This window comes from Alligator mississippiensis, chromosome 11 (genome assembly GCF_030867095.1).
Source record: "Alligator mississippiensis isolate rAllMis1 chromosome 11, rAllMis1, whole genome shotgun sequence".
NCBI lineage: Eukaryota > Metazoa > Chordata > Crocodylia > Alligatoridae > Alligator > Alligator mississippiensis.
Window position 1 is genome coordinate 57,295,662 of NC_081834.1, and position 17,784 is coordinate 57,313,445.

The 17,784-nt window shown below is 53.9% G+C and overlaps 1 protein-coding gene across 4 annotated transcripts; it reads left to right on the top strand.

The window, feature by feature from the left end:
* The first annotated feature begins 789 nt into the window (after nt 1-789).
* LOC109283700 (zinc finger protein 239-like) lies at nt 790-10,371 on the top strand. 4 transcript variants are annotated; one of them, XM_059714345.1, is made up of 4 exons: nt 790-1,578; nt 2,072-2,198; nt 5,918-6,034; nt 6,113-10,371. In XM_059714345.1, the coding sequence occupies exons 1-4, from the start codon at nt 1,573-1,575 to the stop codon at nt 6,895-6,897; spliced, it is 1,035 nt and encodes a 344-aa protein (XP_059570328.1). In that variant the 5' UTR covers nt 790-1,572; the 3' UTR covers nt 6,898-10,371. The 4 variants fall into 4 exon arrangements, with proteins under 4 accessions (XP_059570328.1, XP_059570327.1, XP_059570326.1 ...); XM_059714344.1 differs by having other exon boundaries at nt 791-1,266; nt 1,427-1,578; nt 5,918-10,371; XM_059714343.1 differs by having other exon boundaries at nt 791-968; nt 1,427-1,578; nt 5,918-10,371.
* Nucleotides 10,372-17,784: the final 7,413 nt, after the last annotated feature.

The following is a 17,784-nucleotide window of genomic DNA, read 5'->3' on the forward strand; positions in this document are numbered from 1 at the left end:
ACTGCCTGCCCTGGCACTGACTCTTATCTCCCTCCACGCCACCTTTCGGGTGCACCCTTCCCACCAGGCGCAGCTGCGGCCCCCGTGCTCAGCGGGCAGGCTGCTCCCCGGGGCACCGAGCGCAGCTGAACTGCAGCCCCTCGCTCCCCCGGGAGCTCCCACCTTACTGGGACCCAGTGCTTTCCCCTTAAAGTAGCAGGGGTCTTGGGCCCCCCTTATACCAGCCCCCTTTGGGAACACCCAGGCACCCGGGAATCCTCTGCCTGACCTCATCCCTGGGCAAAGGAGACGGGAAACACCTGGAGTGCATTTGTCAAGAACAACCTTTACTGGGAGGGCCAGGGGAAAATATCACAACCTACATCTATGGAATAACGTGTCATTATCGACCCCCGCTGATGGAGCCATGTCACACCAGGGTCTGGACCTTGTATGGAGGAATGTGTTGGAGGATGCCCCATGTCTGAAGAGCACGAAAGGCAGACCAGACATGCTGCTGCTCTCAGCACCACTCCCACAGCAAGGGCTAGAGATGGCGGGATCCGGGGGGATATATATGGGCACTTCCCAGACGCCAACTGCGGGGACTCCACGGTGACCATTAGCAGCGCACACGCGGAGTCAACCACGTCCGAGCGCCCGACCCTGAGTCACCTTCCCCGGCCTGCGCGCTGCGCGTGCGCGCTGCTGCAAGGCCCCGAACCACAACTCCCGGCGGGCTCCGCGCCAGCCACGTGATGCGGAAGCAGCTGGGGCACCACGTGCGCGGGGCGGGTCGCTGGCGCCTGGGGCCGGTCCCGGGGGGCGCAGGGGGCTTTGCTGGAGCGGGGCGGGTCCCCGGGGCCCGTGGGGAGACAGCCGGGCCGGGACAAGCTGCGGGGCGGCGGCTGCCCCTGCCGGCACGTGCAGGACACCCCAGACCTCGTCCTGCCGGCGGGGCCCCCGCAGCGCGGGAGAGCGGGCAGCAGGTGACAGCTCCTCAGGCGGGCGCCCAGGCCAGGCCCGCGGGACCCGCACGGGGTCAGCGCTGCCTGGATCCGCCGGCCTCGTTGTCGCGGGCCGGGGAGCCGGTCACCGCCCGGGAGAAGACCGGCCCGCACCCCCTGCCCTCCCCTCGCGGCGCGGGTGCAGACGCAGCACCGACGCCCCTCGGGCCCCTCTGCCAGGGACCGGTGTCCCAGCAGCACTGACGTGGGCTGTGATCCCGCCCTGGCCTGGCCTGGCGCACAGGTGTCGGTCCTCCTCTCCCGCTTCGTGTCTGCGGAGGTCTGTCAGCAAGAGCCGTGGGATTTTGGGTCTTTCTTCCCCCTTCTCCCGCACGCGGAGGCCTCCGGGTGCCGTAGTGTCAGGCGGGTCCAGGAGAAGAGCAGGGCTGTCCCCGCGCCGGCAGCACCAGGACCGACCTGTGCTTCTTCCCCGCCCGCAGGTGCAGGGACCGTGAGCAGAGCAGAGCTGAGCAGCAGCCCCCTGGGGAAGGGCCTGTAACCCTGGAGCTGCAGAGGACTTCGCCAGGGAGAGAGGGGCTCCCTGACACCTGAGCGGGGCCCGGGCAGGCCGTCAAACGGGGAGAGCATGGAGGTGAGCAGGGCACCAGGTCCGGCTGGGGGTGGGAGTGCAGCTGGGGCAGTGCCAGGAGGAGGCAGGGCTGCTGTGGAGCATTAGGGGAGGGAGAGACCTGCAGAGCGACAAGGCTCTGGTGACGGAGGCTGCAAACAGCCCGAGCCGGCCAGAGCCAGAGCTCCCCCCAGCACAGATCACCAGGGGTGCTGGCGCGGGAAGGCCTGGGCAGTGCGTGGAGCCAGGGATCCCCACCTCTGAAAGTGCTGCTTGGGCTGCCTCCAAGGACCCAGCAAGTAGAACGTGCTGAGCTGGGCCAGGGCAGACGCATGGACTCCCCTGTCCACAGCTGCAGCCACGTCATGTGTCAGCTCCATAATGGGCAAGTCTGCTCCCCGACCTGCCATGGCGAAGCTTGCACATAGTTGTAGCAGAGAGGAATTGCAGACAGGGCAGTGGGGGCTGGAAGCAGGTGGGACAGGAGATGCTGATGGTGTAACGCTTGTGACTGCAGCTCCAGGAAGTCTTTGAGGACGTGGCCGTGTATTTCATGCAAGAGGAGTGGGAGCTGCTGGAAGATGCAGACAAGGAGCTTTACCAGGACCAGATGCTGAGGAATTACCAAGCCCTCGTTTCCCTGGGTAAAGCTCTGGTTCTTGCTTCTCCGTAGACCTATGTGACCCCTGAAGTTTCTTGTCTTCTCCCTCATCTCATGGGCTTCTGGCTGATGGTTTAAGTCCTCTTCCTCCCCTCTGCTCTGTCAGTGATCAGGTCTGTCTGCCATCTCATAGGGATATATCTTCCTTCACTAGCTCCTGTCCAAAGACATTTAACAATCCCAGAGTGTTCAGTTCATGCTCTCTAGCTCCCCTCTCTTTTCCTTTGCCCATGAGGCAGCAGAAATTAGTGGAAGTCTTGTCAGCCGTTGCTGTTACAGCACACACATCATGCATTTCAACTCCTTTTCTCGTGTCACATTTTACATGTAATGGAAAGCTTCTGTCCACATTCCTTCTCAACATCTTTGTCTCCATAGACCACGGGCTCTGGTGTTTCTGTATTTACCTTGAGACCTGCGCTCTCGAGATGTCACTGACATTCTCAGAAGTTGTCTAGTCCTCTTCAAATCCCTCTGCATAGCAGATGCCCATCATTGTAATTAAAAGTGGGCTAGGTGCAGGGCCTCGTGAAAGCCATTTTCATTTCTAAGGATCTCTAATACACAGGCTTGTTCTGACTTGTGTGCAGGTTTGAGGTCCTTACTTCTTCCTAGCTCAATATGCTTCTCTGGTGCCTGCTTTTTCTTCCTGTTCCCCTAAAGGACTTCCTCAGGGAAGTGCTCAAATGCTTTTACTAGCTCCATCCATAGAGCTCTTAGAGGGAGAGCTTTCTCTTCCTTTCTGTAATTATCATGAAAATGTCTGAGGATTTTTGCACTCCTCTAAAAACATACTGGTTATCACTCATTTTGGTGGTCCTCTGGATTCCAGCTACAATTTCTTTTCCTTACCGTTTTCGGTGAGTGGCTAAGGAACTGCTCTCCTGTCATTGGATCACTAGTATTTATTGCCTTTCTCTGCCAACAAGAGATGAGTTATATTAGTCCCCTTTCAGCACCAAGCTTTTACCCTGTTCATTTTTCTAGGTGCGACACAGCAGTTCCCATCCTGTTCCTCTCCTACGTTTCAAGATCGTCCAGAGCCGGGGTATACAACTCTCCTGTTCACTTGTGTTTTTCAGTTAACTATTGCTCTCCTCGTTGGTTCTGCACTGTCCCCTGGACTTCCAACTTTAATTGACAGTATCAACACATGCAACTCTTTTGTGGCATCCTCCTTTCATTCAGTTTTCAAGATATGTCTTCCAGGCATGAAAGACCTGTTAGAGATCATGTGTTGATCCTTTCTAGAGCTAGCAGTAGTGGGTTCCAAATCCAAGTCACTGATTCTTGCCTGGTGGTTTTTATCCAGCTTGGCAATTGTTTGCTCATTCCCTCTCTGCTTCAGTTTCTCATGCAAGTAGTTCAGTGCTGCTTCTCTGCTCCCTCCACTTTCTACACCAGGCTGCATGTCTGTGGTGCTGCCACACAACTTCACGCCATAGAACATGATGACAGCCTTGCCTGTGGAGGAGTGGGCCAGTGCATGAGAACAATTGGCTGGCCAAACGATATGGAAAGCGGGCAGGAAGAGAAAGTTAAGGGAGAGGCTGGGAGGCTGATGGTAACAGCACTAGCCAAGGCTCTCTCCTGGCCTAAGAGACCACAAGGGTGGGTTAAGCCTTTGTGGTCTGTAGTAAGGCTTATTATTATGGACTTATTGGGGTTTAAAAGGAGCCTGGATTAGCCAGTGGGCCCACAAGATAAAGACTGTACATAGTTTAAAGTTTGGGAGAAACCTGAGAGAAGCAGGGTGAATCCCAAACCCAATACACAGTTCTTGTCTTCTCTGCATAAAACTCGGTCAGAATTCAGCTTTGCCACTTCTTCAGGATTTCTATATCCTTCCTTAGGTCATGAAACCTATTTATTCCTCCACAACGTTTGCCACTGGGTTTTCCTTATGTGCCTGGGTTTTGCTGAAGACTACCTCAGCAGCTATAACCCCAACCTCCTTCCCTTGTTTCCCAAACTGTAACTGCATCAAGGTCTTTATTATTACAAGACGACTGTTGCTTGACTTCCATACATAGTTTAGGTTTTCTCTTATAACTTAATTTCTACCATTTCTCTCTCCCAGTTATGACTTAGGGCAGCTCCCAAAGCCATCAACTAGGACACTGTATTGGGCCACTAGGCTCTCACAAGATATCACACTTTCATTGTGGTTATAGCTTTCTTTCTAGCCATTGTGCTATTTGCGCTTGGATGGCCCTTTCTTTTAGATGTGATTTGAGCGTTCTCCTTGTTTTGGGAAACTGTAGATCATTTTAATATACATAGCGAATTGCCCATCAAGAATGACCCAAGGGGAGAGGTAGGAATGGAGCCCTGTGTCGGACCCCGCTCCCCTTCCTCCTCCGCCCGCCCCTCCCCGTGTCTGACCCCGCTACGATGGAGGGGCTTCTGCCTTTCCTCAGTTGGCCCCACTGCTTTTGAAGTGCTCTACCCTTTTTTTGGCACTGTGGAGGTGGTGCAGAGGGAGCTGCAGCGCCTAAGGCTGGAGGAGGAGGTGAAGCCGAGGGAGGGGCTGCCGCTTTTCCTCAGCTGGCCCTGCCTGTTGCTTCTAAAGTGCTCTTCCCAATTTTTAAAAATTGTTTAAGTTTATGCCACGTGTGGAGGTGGGGTGGAGGAAGCCGCCACACCGGAGGCTGCAGGAGGAGGCAGCTCTGGTGGAGGGGCTCCCATTTTAACGCAGCTGGCCTCACCCCGCCCATGCAGCCAGTCGGCACGTGCGCAGTCGGGCAAAAGCGTTACAGACAGACTAAGCCTTTTATTATATTAGAATAAAAAGCTTAGTCTGTCTGTTTGTAATGCTTTTGCCCAACCACACATGCACCGATTGGCTGCGGGGGCCCGGCAGGCAAGGGCAGGGCCAGCTGAGTTAAAACGGGAGCTTCTCCCCTGCCCCTCTTCCTCCCCCTGTCATTCTTGAAGGGCAATTTGCTAGTTTCCACATAATGGAATTTCACCTGCTGCAAAATGTCTCCTCGTTTAATTCTTTTGTCCCATATTCACAAATGCTGCGAACTTCCTTTTATCTGTGCAGTATCTCCCAACTTATGTACTGATCTCTGCCATGGGACTGTTCTCTCATTGGATGGGATGATTGCTTTAGTTGCACCTGTAGTTATCATAGAATGATCCTTTTCTAAGCCTTGTTTATGATGAATCACAGTCTCTCCCAGAAAAAAAAACTTTCAGTGTCAGCCATCTGTCGTGGATTCTTTTCACCACCGCAAGTCCTTGCTTTAAACCTTCACTGGGAATAAACTCATTTCCATGCCTTTGCCTGCAATGACACTCATAAGGTAAACATCCATCCATCATTGTGTGCAACGTCTTTTAATTTTGGTACCTTGAAACAGTAAAAGCTTGCACATTCTTCTTTCTAGTACATCACAAATTACTGCATCCCCACCCCTGTCCCTGGTGATTGTCAGTTTCCTACCCTTTTTCTACTTCAAAGTGACCCGTGCTTTCTTTCCTATGTCCATCTCTCCACTACATGGTGACAAGTACCATCATCTATTGAAGTTTCTCCGTGCAGCACTTTCCTTTTCATCCTAAATGCCCACCTCCCTTGTCCTTGAAGGCCCTAATAGAATCCATAAGTTCATTAGACCTGTTCCTTACATGCCAGTTGGTTCGTCTCCATTCAGGCCACAGTCACAAACACTCTTTAACCGCTGCCCCTCACAGGATATCGAGGTCTCACTCCTGACTTAATATGCCGCATCCAGGGAGGACAGGTGGAGCTGTGGGTCTGTGCTGATGAGGACCACAAGAGAATATCAAGGTCGGAGTGCCTCCTGCCAGGTGAGTTGTTGTGGCAGGCCCCCTTGCCCGACTCCCTTTCTCCTTCGCACCTGGCTGGGCACCAACTTATCCACACAGGGGAGAAGCCACATGGGTGCCATGAGTGTGGGAAGGGCTGTACCCAATCCTCCAGCCTGGCCTCACGTCAGCACATCCGCGCAGGACCGAAGCCATGCCAGTGCCCTGTGTGTGCAAAGAGCTTTGTTCTCCACTCTGACTTGGTTAGGGACCAACTTATCCACATGGTGGAGAAGCCATATCAGTGCTTTACATGTGGGAAGGGATTCACCGAATCTTCCAACCTTGCCCGGCATCAGCGCATTCACACGGGGCCAAAGCCACGTCAGTGCCTTGTGTGTGGGAAGTGCTTCAGGCGCTCCTCCCACCTATCCCAGCATCAGCACATACACACAGGGGAGAAGCCATATCAGTGCTCCGTGTGTGGAAAGAGCTTCACCCATGCCTCCAGCCTGGTCCAGCACCAGCGCATTCACACAGGTGAGAAGCCACATCGGTGCTCCACCTGTGGGAAGGGATTCACCCAGTCCACCACGCTGGTTCGCCACCAGCGCATCCACACAGGTGAGAAGCCACATCTGTGCCATGAGTGCGGGAAGATGTTCACCGTATCCTCTAGCTTGGCTGACCACCAGCGCATCCACAGAGGGGAGAAGCCATATCAGTGCTCCGTGTGTGGGAAGAACTTCGGCCACTCCTCCCACCTTTCCCGGCACAGTCGCATCCACACACGAGAGAATCTACATCAATGCTCCGTGTGTGGGAAGAGCTTCATCCAGTCCTCATGCCTGGCCCTGCACCAGCGCATCTGCACCAGCATGTCCACACCTCAGGTGCATCCATAATTCTGCCAGCAGTGCAGTAAACACTTGTGGATGTCCATTTGCTGAGCACCTGCATTCAGGCAAGCAGCCACGTGTTGGTGTAGAGCAGAAAGAGTTCACCCAGTATTTGGCTCTTTTAGGGTACTGCAGAACCCAAAGGAGTCGGAGGCTACCCCCAATTGTGATTGGGTTGTGGGGGGCTAAAAAAAACACTTCAGGCAGAGGTGAGCCCAGATGCTGGGGGAACTTATAAGGAGACGACGTTCATATCAGCCTTAGTGCCTCTGCCTTCCCCATCATTCTCCAAAAGCAGCCAGTGCTCCAGGGGCAGAAGGGTCTTCGCATTAGGGTGCCCTCCCTGAGATAACTGGTTCCAAATGATACCCAGGGACTGTCCTTGGCTGCCTCCCAGCTTCGTCCTCCCTCCTCGTCCCCAGGTTCTGGTATGAGGCCCTTGAGTTGCAGGAAGGAGGACGTTTATGCTTGAAGAAGCATTCTCTGCCTGCCACACTGACCTTCCCTTTTCTGCTCCCACCCCCTGAGCCCAGTTTGGCAGATTTTGCGTTTCAGCGTCTTTCCAGTACTACATACCACTGGATGCCTCATGCTGCCTCTGCCCTCCTCCTCTTCACTGCCTTCTTTATAAGGCATTTTCTGCTAAGGAAGCCCCACAACTGAATATGATATCCTGTGGATGGTTTCTGTATCTTGTCCAGAGCTGTGCAGTGGGAACAGACCAGGGCCCAGCACCCTTTCCAGAGTAATCACTGTAATCCAGGGGTTGTTACTAACCCTCAGGAACAAGAGCTGGTCACAGTAAAGGCTTTCCTCCCATGTCCTGTGCAGCAAGAACCCTGCACTTTTGGAGAAACCTCTGGCAAGGGAGCAATAGAGTCCCTTTTCTGGGGGAAATGGGGTAGCAGGACTGAAGGAGGTGCAGCCTGTGGCAGGTCCAGCCTCTCCTGTGAAAGGGTGGGAAAAGTCTGAGGCCATCTCCTGGGTGAACTGCAGCAAGTTATAACCTCCCATGGTGAAGCTGAGGCCTCCCGACTCAGAGCCTGAGTGCCACTAGTGCCAAAGCCCTTTGATTTCATGAGTGTTTTATAGAGGCGACTCTGAAAGGTTAATACCCCAACATTGAGCACTTTCTTTCCTTCACCTCCATAATTGTCCTCTCTGCTGTCCCACACCCCAATCCCTGCCAGCGTATAAAGCCATACCCCACTTTCCCTGTGTTACAGTGTTTTAAGGTAAAATTGTCTTGTGACTTTTGAATGAGCTTCTGTTTTTTGGCAGGAGGTCTGGCTTGTCTTGTTGCAGGTGGCCACAGAAAGGGAGGAAAGGGGACTTTGTTTGACATGTTGTGGAAGTGCCTGTTACTGGTTGAATCTCTAAGGGATTGGGGAGCAATGGGTGCTGGGGAGGGAGTGTGGGGCGAAGGGGAACATGGAGACGGATCAGTTAAGGTCACATATCTTCCCAAGTCTTGAGTTCAAAGCCTGATTCTCAAAGGCAGTTCTCATTAGTTTTTGTGATATCATCTCGTGGAGAAGAGGAGGGTTTGTTACAAAAGTAAGTGCATCAACACTTCTCTTCAGGGTCCTGAGCTGGGTTGAATAGGAGCTTGGGGTGGCACCTAAGTCTACCAAGGCCCTTGTTAGCAGAAACGGGTCAGGCCTCTGTGTTGATGCAGCCAACCTCCCTTGCTGCAAAGAGAAAGGCACAAGGGGGGCAGCTCAGGCCATGGACATAGGGCCTATCCCAGCAGTCCCCAGTCCTGGGGTGGGGCAATGTGGGGGTGCCAGACTGGTTTTCACAGCAATTCCTGTGGTGGAGGCTCATTCTGCCACTGCCAGTCTGCCCCCAGCCCCTCCCTCGCCCCAGGGGGCACCTGGATGTGGCAGCGGATCTGGAAGAACTCAGCCTGCACCTCGTGGCTGATGCTGAACTGTGCAGCCTTGCGCTGCTCCTTTCCTGGACTTCGCCCTGCATAGCTCCAGGACCATGGTGCCTGGTGGAGGGGAGTGGGTTGGGGGTAGACCCCATAGTACCTCCCACCAGAGCCTGGCTTCCCACAGCCCCGCTGGAGCCCCTGCACACCCCTTCAACCTGCTCTCCAGCACTAAGGAAGCCCCCCAGTGTCCCAGGACGCCTCTCGATTAGGACCCCACAGGGCCCCCACAAAGTCCTGTCCCCAGGGCATAGCCCCACCCCTTTGTTGCTGGCTCTGCCTCTCCATTTTGGCCCTGCCGAGCAGCCCACCTACTCCTTCCTAGAGTCTTGCCCACAGCTGGGCCACACCCCTTGGGACTGGCAACTAGGCCCTGCCCCTTGGCGCAGCCTGCCACACCTGCTGAACCAAGTCCTGCCTCCAAAGAGTAAGACCATTCCCCTAAACTGCAGGCTATGCACTCAGCAGAGGCTCTAACCTAGGGGTAGGCATCAGCCCATGGGCTGAATCTGGCCCACCAGGCCATCCTAGCTGGCTCATGGGCTCCCTAAAAAATTTAGAAAATTAATGTTTATTTGCCCCTGGCTGCCTGTCAAAGGTAATAGGAGACAGCAGCAGTAGGACCCAGGGAGAGCTGCCCACAGGACTAAGCAGCCACAGCAGCAAGGCCTCCTGGCTGTGCCCCACCCCATTTGCTGCTGTGCTGCCACTGCTCCCTTCCCCTACCCACAGCTCCATCACATTATGCTCCCTGGCACCTGGCTGCAGCACCAGGCAGCAGGACTTCAGTGGTGAAGCACTGGAATGAGTTACCTAGAGAGGGTGGAGTCTCCATCCTTGGAAGTTTTTAAGGCCCAGCTTGACAAAGCTTTGGCTGGAATGATCTAGTTGGGGATGGTCCTGCTTTGAGTGGGGGGGTTGAACTTGATGATCTCTTAAGGTCCCTTCCAAACCTAATTTTCTATGATTCTGTGACTCAGCAGGAACTGGCTTGGCCCCACGATTCTCAGCTGGCTCCATGTAGTGCCAGTCAGGCTGAGCTGGCTCCTGCTGCGTCCTGCAGTCTCAACCATACAGCTGGGACATGGTGCTGGAGTGGGAGGGTGGAGACGGGAAAACAGCAGGAGAAAGGCAGCGGTGGCTGATGGAGGGGGGAAGTGGCGGTGAGTGGGATCATGGGGCCTGCACCAGTGCCCTGGGGCCAGGAGCATGGAGCGCTGGTGGAGGCTCTGCCTGACACACAGAGCAGGAGATTGACTGTGGGCAAACCCTCTCCCTCCACATGTTACACAACACTCCCCAGTCACCTCCCCACCCCCCCATGCACACCCCTATAAACCCTATGCCCACTCACACCCCCTATGCTCCCACACACCCCCACCCCCCATACCTGTCCACCCATACCCCCCAGACTCGCCCACCATATACAAGAGCAAGACTTCATGGTAAGCTATGATACTACAACTTCCAGGTACACTATACAAACACATAAAAATCAGGATGAAAGTATTTTCTTTAATGAAATAAATGAATGTTGTAGTACATGTTCGATTCTTAGAATATAATTGGGTATTTTTCTAGTTATGAGATGGCAAGCCCCTTGCTGAAAGGAGTACTTCGGGGGACAAGGGGAGGGACTTCTGGTGGCAAAGGTTGAGTTTGGGGATGGGACTTCCAATCCCAAGATGGTGACCAGGGGGCGCGGCACCTGTCAAGGGGCAGGGCTACCTTTCCATCCCTCAGTGGCTTGCTGAAACTCCTTAAACGGCCCTCTGCCCAAAATACTTGCCTGCCCTGCTCTGCCCCATTCTTGAGGCCACCCCCTTGAGACCGCACACCCATCCCCTCCTGCTCTGATTCATCAGGCCCCCAATGTTCGATCTCCGACCTGTTCCCCACCCACCTCCCTCCTGTCTACCTGGCTGGGAGTGTCAGCCTCTGCCCCACGCCAGGAGCAGCAGTGGGAGCAGTGCGTGCTCTGGATCAAGGGTGCGGGACATGGGGCAGGGGTCTTGAGGGCTGCGTCCCGGGGTCTTCGGTTCCTGCAAGCAGCTGGCAGCAGGGGAAGGGTCAGGTCATAGTGCAAGAGGAGCAGCTTGGGTGCTCCCAAGGGCCACAACATCTGTAATGCAGGGGCCACAAAGCGCTGCTCCCTGCAGCCGGGTTGGGGCCACGGGTCATTCTCACTACACATGTGCATCCCCCAGCACAAAGGTGCTTTCCCTCAGCTGGGCCTTGTTGTGCTGCCCCGGAGCCGCAGTGATCTTGTTCCTGTCCCAGCAGCAGTGCTCGCTGCCCCTTGCCCTTGCCCCTGCCCCTGCAAGCTCTGGAGGCCCAGGGAGAAGCTGACACACGTGTCCAAGAGATTCCCCCATGACGTGGCCAGGTCATGCAGGTCCCGCCAGGCCTCTGTCCTGCTGGCGATGTCCCCGTGACAGGAGAGCTGGGAGCTGGCAGCAAATGAAAGCTGCTCATGCAGGTGCCCAGGCCAGGTCAGCCCCGGGAGCAGGCGAGGGGCAGCGGCTCTGCTCTGCCTGGCAGCAAAAGGCCGCGTCCCTCCAGGGAGACATCTCTGCAAGAACAGGTGGAGGGGGTCAGTGCTCCAACAGATCGGCCTTCCTCGTTGTCGCGGGCCGGGGAGCCGGTCACCGCCCTGGAGAAGACCGGCCCGCACCCCCTGCCCTCCCCTCGCGGCGCGGGTGCAGACGCAGCACCGACGCCCCTCGGGCCCCTCTGCCAGGGACCGGTGTCCCAGCAGCACTGACGTGGGCTGTGAGCCCGCCCTGGCCTGGCCTGGCGCACAGGTGTCGGTCCTCCTCTCCCGCTTCGTGTCTGCGGAGGTCTGTCAGCAAGAGCCGTGGGATTTGGGGTCTTTCTTCCCCCTTCTCCCGCACGCGGAGGCCTCCGGGTGCCGTAGTGTCAGGCGGGTCCAGGAGAAGAGCAGGGCTGTCCCCGCGCCGGCAGCACCAGGACCGACCTGTGCTTCTTCCCCGCCCGCAGGTGCAGGGACCGTGAGCAGAGCTGAGCAGAGCAGCAGCCCCCTGGGGAAGGGCCTGTAACCCTGGAGCTGCAGAGGACTTCGCCAGGGAGAGAGGGGCTCCCTGACACCTGAGCGGGGCCCGGGCAGGCCGTCAAACGGGGAGAGCATGGAGGTGAGCAGGGCACCAGGTCCGGGTGGGGGTGGGAGTGCAGCTGGGGCAGCGCCAGGAGGAGCCGGGGCTGCTGTGGAGCATTAGGGGAGCGGAGAGACCTGCAGAGCGACAAGGCTCTGGTGACGGAGGCTGCAAACAGCCCGAGCCGGCCAGAGCCAGAGCTCCCCCCAGCACAGATCGCCAGGGGTGCTGGCGCGGGAAGGCCTGGGCAGTGCGTGGAGCCAGGGCTCCCCACCTCTGAAAGTGCTGCCTGGGCTGCCTCCAAGGACCCAGCAAGTAGAACGTGCTGAGCTGGGCCAGGGCAGACGCATGGACTCCCCTGTCCACAGCTGCAGCCACGTCATGTGTCAGCTCCATAATGGGCAAGTCTGCTCCCCGACCTGCCATGGCGAAGCTTGCACATAGGTGTAGCAGAGAGGAATTGCAGACAAGGCGGCGGGGGCTGGAAGCAGGTGGGACAGGAGATGCTGATGGGGTAACACTTGTGAACACAGCTCCAGGAGGCCTTTCAGGACATGGCTGTGTATTTCATGCAAGAGGAGTGGGAGCTGCTGGGAGATGAAGACAAGGGGCTTTACCAGGACCAGATGCTGAGGAATTACCAAGCCCTCGTTTCCCTGGGTAAAGCTCTGGTTCTTGCTTCTCCGTAGACCTATGTGACCCCTGAAGTTTCTTGTCTTCTCCCTCATCTCATGGGCTTCTGGCTGGTGGTTTAAGCCCGCTTCCTCCCTACTGCTCTGTCAGTGATCAGACCTGTCTGCCATCTCGTAGGGATATATACTTCTTGATTTCTTGCTGTCAAAACACATTTAACAATCCCAGCACGCTCAGTTTAGCATTGTGTAAATCCCCTTTCTTCTTTCTTGGTCAAGATCCAGTAGAAGTTAGTGGAAGTCTTGTCAGCCTCTGCTGCTGAAGCATGTGTATTATCCATTTCCTCTACTTCTCTCATGACACGTTTTACATGTGATGGGCCCTGGTGCTTCTCACAAGCAGTCACTGGAAGCTTCTGTCCAAGTTCCTTCCCAACCTCTTTGTCTCCATGAACCACAGACTCTGGCTTCGATATATTTACTTGGAGACCTCTGCTCCCGACATCACTCTGCCATTCTCAGAAGTTGTCTTGCCCTCCTCAACCCCCTGCAGAGCAGGTGCCCATCACCATAATCAAAAGAAGTGGGCTAGGTGCAGGGTTTCATGAAAGCCATTTTTTATTTCCAGGGGATTGTTCTGGCTTGTGTACAGGTTTGAGGTCTTACTAGATCAGTTTGTTTCTCTGGTTCTCGCTTTTCCCTTCGGTTCCCCTAAAGGACTTCCTTGGTTAAGAGCTTAAATGTTTTTACTATCTCCACAAAGCCCATATATAGAGGGAGCTTTTTCCTTTTTTCTGTAATTAATTTGAAAATGTCTTGGGGGAGGGGTTGCGCTCTTCTGAAAAAGTAGTGGTTATCACTCATTTTGGTGGTCCTCTGCATTCCAGTTGCAATAGCTTTTTCCTTAACGTTTTCAGCAAGTGGCTAAGTAACTGTTCTCCTGTCACCAGGACACTGGTATTTACTGCATTGCTCTTTGAGCAAGAGCTGGGATAGGATAATAGTCCCCTTTCAGCCCCAAGCTCTTATCCCGTTCTGTTTTCTAGGTGTGACAGTAATTCCCACCCTGTTCCTCTCCTATGTTTCAAGATCATCCAGAGCCGGCGTATGCAACTCTCCTGTTCACCTGTGTTTTCAGTTAACTACTGCTCTCCTCGTTGGCTCTGCCCTGTCCCCTGGACTTCCAACTTTAATTGGCAGTGTCAACAAATGCAAATGTTTTTGGGGTCATTCTACTTTTATTCAGTTCTCAAAACATGTCTTCCAGGCATGAAAAACTTGTTGGGGGCCATGGGTCGATCCTCCTTTCTAGAGTTAGTAGCAGTGGGTTCTGAATCCAAGTAATTTGTTCATGCAGGCAGGTAGACGATGATGACAGCCTTGCCTATGGAGCAGTGGGCCAGCGGATGAGAACAGTTGGCTGGCCAAAGGATATGGAAAGCTGGCAGGAAGAGGAAGCTGGGTGGAGAGGCTGGAAGGCTGAAGGTAGCAGCACCAGCCAAGGCTCTCTCCTGGCCTAAGAGACCACAGGGGTGGGTAGACCTTTCATGGACTAATTAGTGTTTAAGAGGAGTTTGGAGGGGCCGGTGAGCCAAGAAGGTAAAGACTCTGCATAGTTTAATGTTTGGGAGAAACCTGAGAGAAGTAGGGTGAACCCCAAACCTGCTACACGGTTCTTGTCTCTTCTGCATGAAACTTGGTTGAAATCCAGCTTTGCCCCTTCTTAAGGACTTCTCCTGACTTCGATACCTTATGAAGTCTATGTATTCCTCCATGAGGTTTGCTACCTGGCTCACCTTATGGGACTGGCTTTTGCTGAAGACTACTTCAGCAGCTGTAAGTGTAAACTCCTTCTTCATATCCCAAAGCGTATCTGCATCAAGCTCTTAATTGTTACAAGATGACCATTGGTTGACTTTCCTGCATAGTTCAGGCTTTCTCTTATAACTTAATTTCTACCATTTCATGCCTCCCTCAGTTCTCTCTCAGATGTATCTTTGGGAGTTGCCCTAAGTCATCAAGTAGGACAGTGTGTTGGGCGACTAGGCTCTCACAAGATATCACACTTTCGCTGTGGCTATAGCTTTCTTTCTAGCCATTGTGCTATTTATCTGTCTTGGATGGCCATTTCTTTTGCATGTCATTCTAGGGTTCTCCTTGTTTTGGGAAACTATGTAGATCATTACCACATAATGAGATTTCGTGTGCTGCAAAATGCATCTCCTTGCTTTATTCTTTTGTTCATATACATGATTCCCATGAACTTCCTTTTTCACCTGCAGTGTCTGCCATCCTACGTACTCACCTCTGCCGTGGGATTGTTCTCACATTGGATGGGATGATTGCTTTAGTTGCACCTGTAGTTATTATAGAATGATCCTTTCCTAAGCCTTGCTTATGATGAATCACACTCTTTCCCAGAAAAAAAAACCTCATAAGGGTAAATGTTATCCATCCATAAGTGTTTGCAGTGTCTCTTCATTTTGGTTCCTTGAAAATAGTAAAAACTTTCTCATTCTGCTTTCTAGTACATCACAAATCACTGCATCTTCATCCCTGTCCCTGGTGACTGTTGGTCTCCTACCCTTTTTCTACCTCCGAGAGGCCCACGCTTTGTTTCCTAAATCTATTTCTCCACTGTGCGGTGACAAGGACCATCATTTAATGAACCTTTCTTCCTGCAGTACCTTCCTTTTTAATCAAATCCTTTGATTAAATTCACCAGTGCTGAAAGGATCTTTGCCTGGCCCACATCACACAACTCTGGAGAAGCAGGGCTGGAACAGACCTCCAGCAGTCTCTAGTCTGATCCCCGGCCGGAGGTAGGATCAGCCGACTGCAGGGACCCAGACTTGTTCCCATAGACCAGGGATGGGCAAAATGCGGCCCCGGGGCCGGATGTGGCCTGCCAGGCCATTCTATCTGGCCTGTGGGGCCCCTAAAAATTTAGAAAAGTAATATTTATCTGCCCTGGGCTGCCTGTCATGTGGCCCTTGATGGCTTGCCAAAACTCATTAAGCGGCCCTCTGCCCAAAATAATCACCCACCCTTGCCATAGACCCTTGGAAAGAGTGGGTGGAAGGGGTGAGCTCAGAAGGGGCTATTTTGGACGCTTCCCTTCTCTCCAGGCAAATGGTCTCTGATCCAGGTATGACTAGAGTTGCCAAATAAGTGCTTTTGGCAGGATTCCCTGCTCCCTGGCTGCTGGGAGCATGTCTTCTTCCCAGGGCCCTGTCCCTGGTGGAGGGGTCCGTTTTCAGCAGCTTCAGTCAGATGCATCCATGAGTCTGTCCCCACCATTCCTGGAAGGGGACGGTTTTCCAGAGGAGAGGGGCTGTCAGGATCCTGCTACAGAGGTGATGATTGTATGGGCTTTCCAGGAGGATGTACAGAACAGAAGCGGGGCAGTGCGTCCCTGCTGTAGGAGGCACACAGAGCTGGCTGAGACCTGCTCCCACTTCGCAAGAGCCAGCCTGCCCCCAGCTCTGTCTTTCTGGAATGGCTGCAGGCATTGGCAGCAGGGGGGGAGGTAAATATCCACACCACGCTGGGGTCTCCGGGGACACTCAAGCCTCCCTGATGCATTTGGCCTCACAGAGAAGGAAGCAGCTCTGGATGCAAGCTCTGTCATCCTTCACCATGAGGTGAAGGTCAGGGAGGCCATAAGGCAGGTCTCTGATCTCTCCTGCATTGATGTCCAGCTCTGGGGGAAGGTGAGGAACTTTGGCCTCGGCTCTCAATCACTAACCTGTCCCTACTGTGGATCTGGCCCCATATCACAGCCGTGTCCTCGGGGAACTTCCCCTCCATGGAGCAGCACAAGGGCATCTGGCCGTGCAGACACCACTCCGGCCCCTACATCTCAGAGATGGAGTAGGCTGCCCAGAGATGGCTGCCCAGTCTTGGTTCAGAGCAACACACAGGATATAGGCAGCTTGCAATAGTCCCAGAGCTGTCTCTGGCCTGAGATTGGGGCTGAGACGGGTAGGGAAAGCAAGAGTGTCCCCAAGAGCAGGAGGGTCTAATCTGTCCTGGGGAGAGGCAGCCCCTGTTGCTGGAAATGCCTCTGCACCCCCATGCATCACTGCCACACTCCCCCTGCTCCAGCCCCTCTGCTCCTTTCATGGCCCAAGGATATCTGCTACCTTTCTTATTTTCCCAGAAGTAAAGGGCTGCGGGGGCCACAGGACACCTCTGACCACGGCACATGTGACCCGCTCCTGCACAAAGAGGTGGGAGGAAAGAACAAATCAGAGCTCAGCTCACAGTGCTGCCGAAGGGCATGGGGTCTTCCTCTGAGGTCCCAGAGCTAGTCCCCACCACCCCCCAGCCAGGCCCAGGCCATGTTAATGTGCGGTGGAACAATGTAAATCAAAGCAATTTCAGCCATCAGTTTACATCTGGTTTCCATCATCAGTTTTAACCCATTTTTGCCTTGTCTTCATTGGGGAGCAAGCAACACAGCTGGTGCCCACTACTGGGGTCGGGGTGGGGGAGGGGAGGACAGCTACTGAATGGGTGGGCGATGTTGTGGGAGAAAACTCCCTGAAGTTCGTTGTCTAGCCACAAAGGAACCAAGCAACATGGGTAAAGGCTTCCTGCAGTTTATTTGCTCGAGCAAAGACCATAAGAAAACAAGGAGGCCAAATGGCCCTGACTAAAAGGCGGGGCGTTCTTTTATACTCTTTACAAAAAGGCAAGGCATCAGCAGTAAACAACATTTCCATATAAGGTAACACCAAACCCACATCTGCGCATTTTCCACTAAACCTGGTACTTTTCCACAAGCGGCGGTTACAAAAGTAGGTCAGCAAAAACTGCAATGCAATAAGCTATCCTTGAACTCTTGAACCTTTGAACTCCCTGAGTACATGACTGCTCCACTTTAGGGTGATGGCTTCCTTGCCCATCACAGTTCCCCCCTTTGTTCCAAGCTTCCAGAGGAAGTTTTGGAACATTCATTTAGGTAGTTAAGTTCTAGTGGGGTTAGATCTCCACGGTTGTTGTTGCTGGATATTTGTACGAACTGACCGTACATTTTTAGTTGCTTTTGCATAAGCTGTTGTCCTAAAGAACACAAGCATTGAAAACAACATATCAGACAAACTATTACTATAATAACTCCAATAATGCTTAGCACAAAGGTTCTTAGCCATCCAGTAAGAGAAGGGAACCAACTATCTAACCAAGTGAGGGACGTATCCTTGGGGAT

Bases quoted from the DNA above. Each gene is read 5' to 3' on its own strand.
- LOC109283700 (XM_059714342.1), top strand. The intron at 2,199-5,917 runs GTAAAGCTCTGG...TGCCCCTCACAG, and splicing joins CCAAGCCCTCGTTTCCCTGG to GATATCGAGGTCTCACTCCT.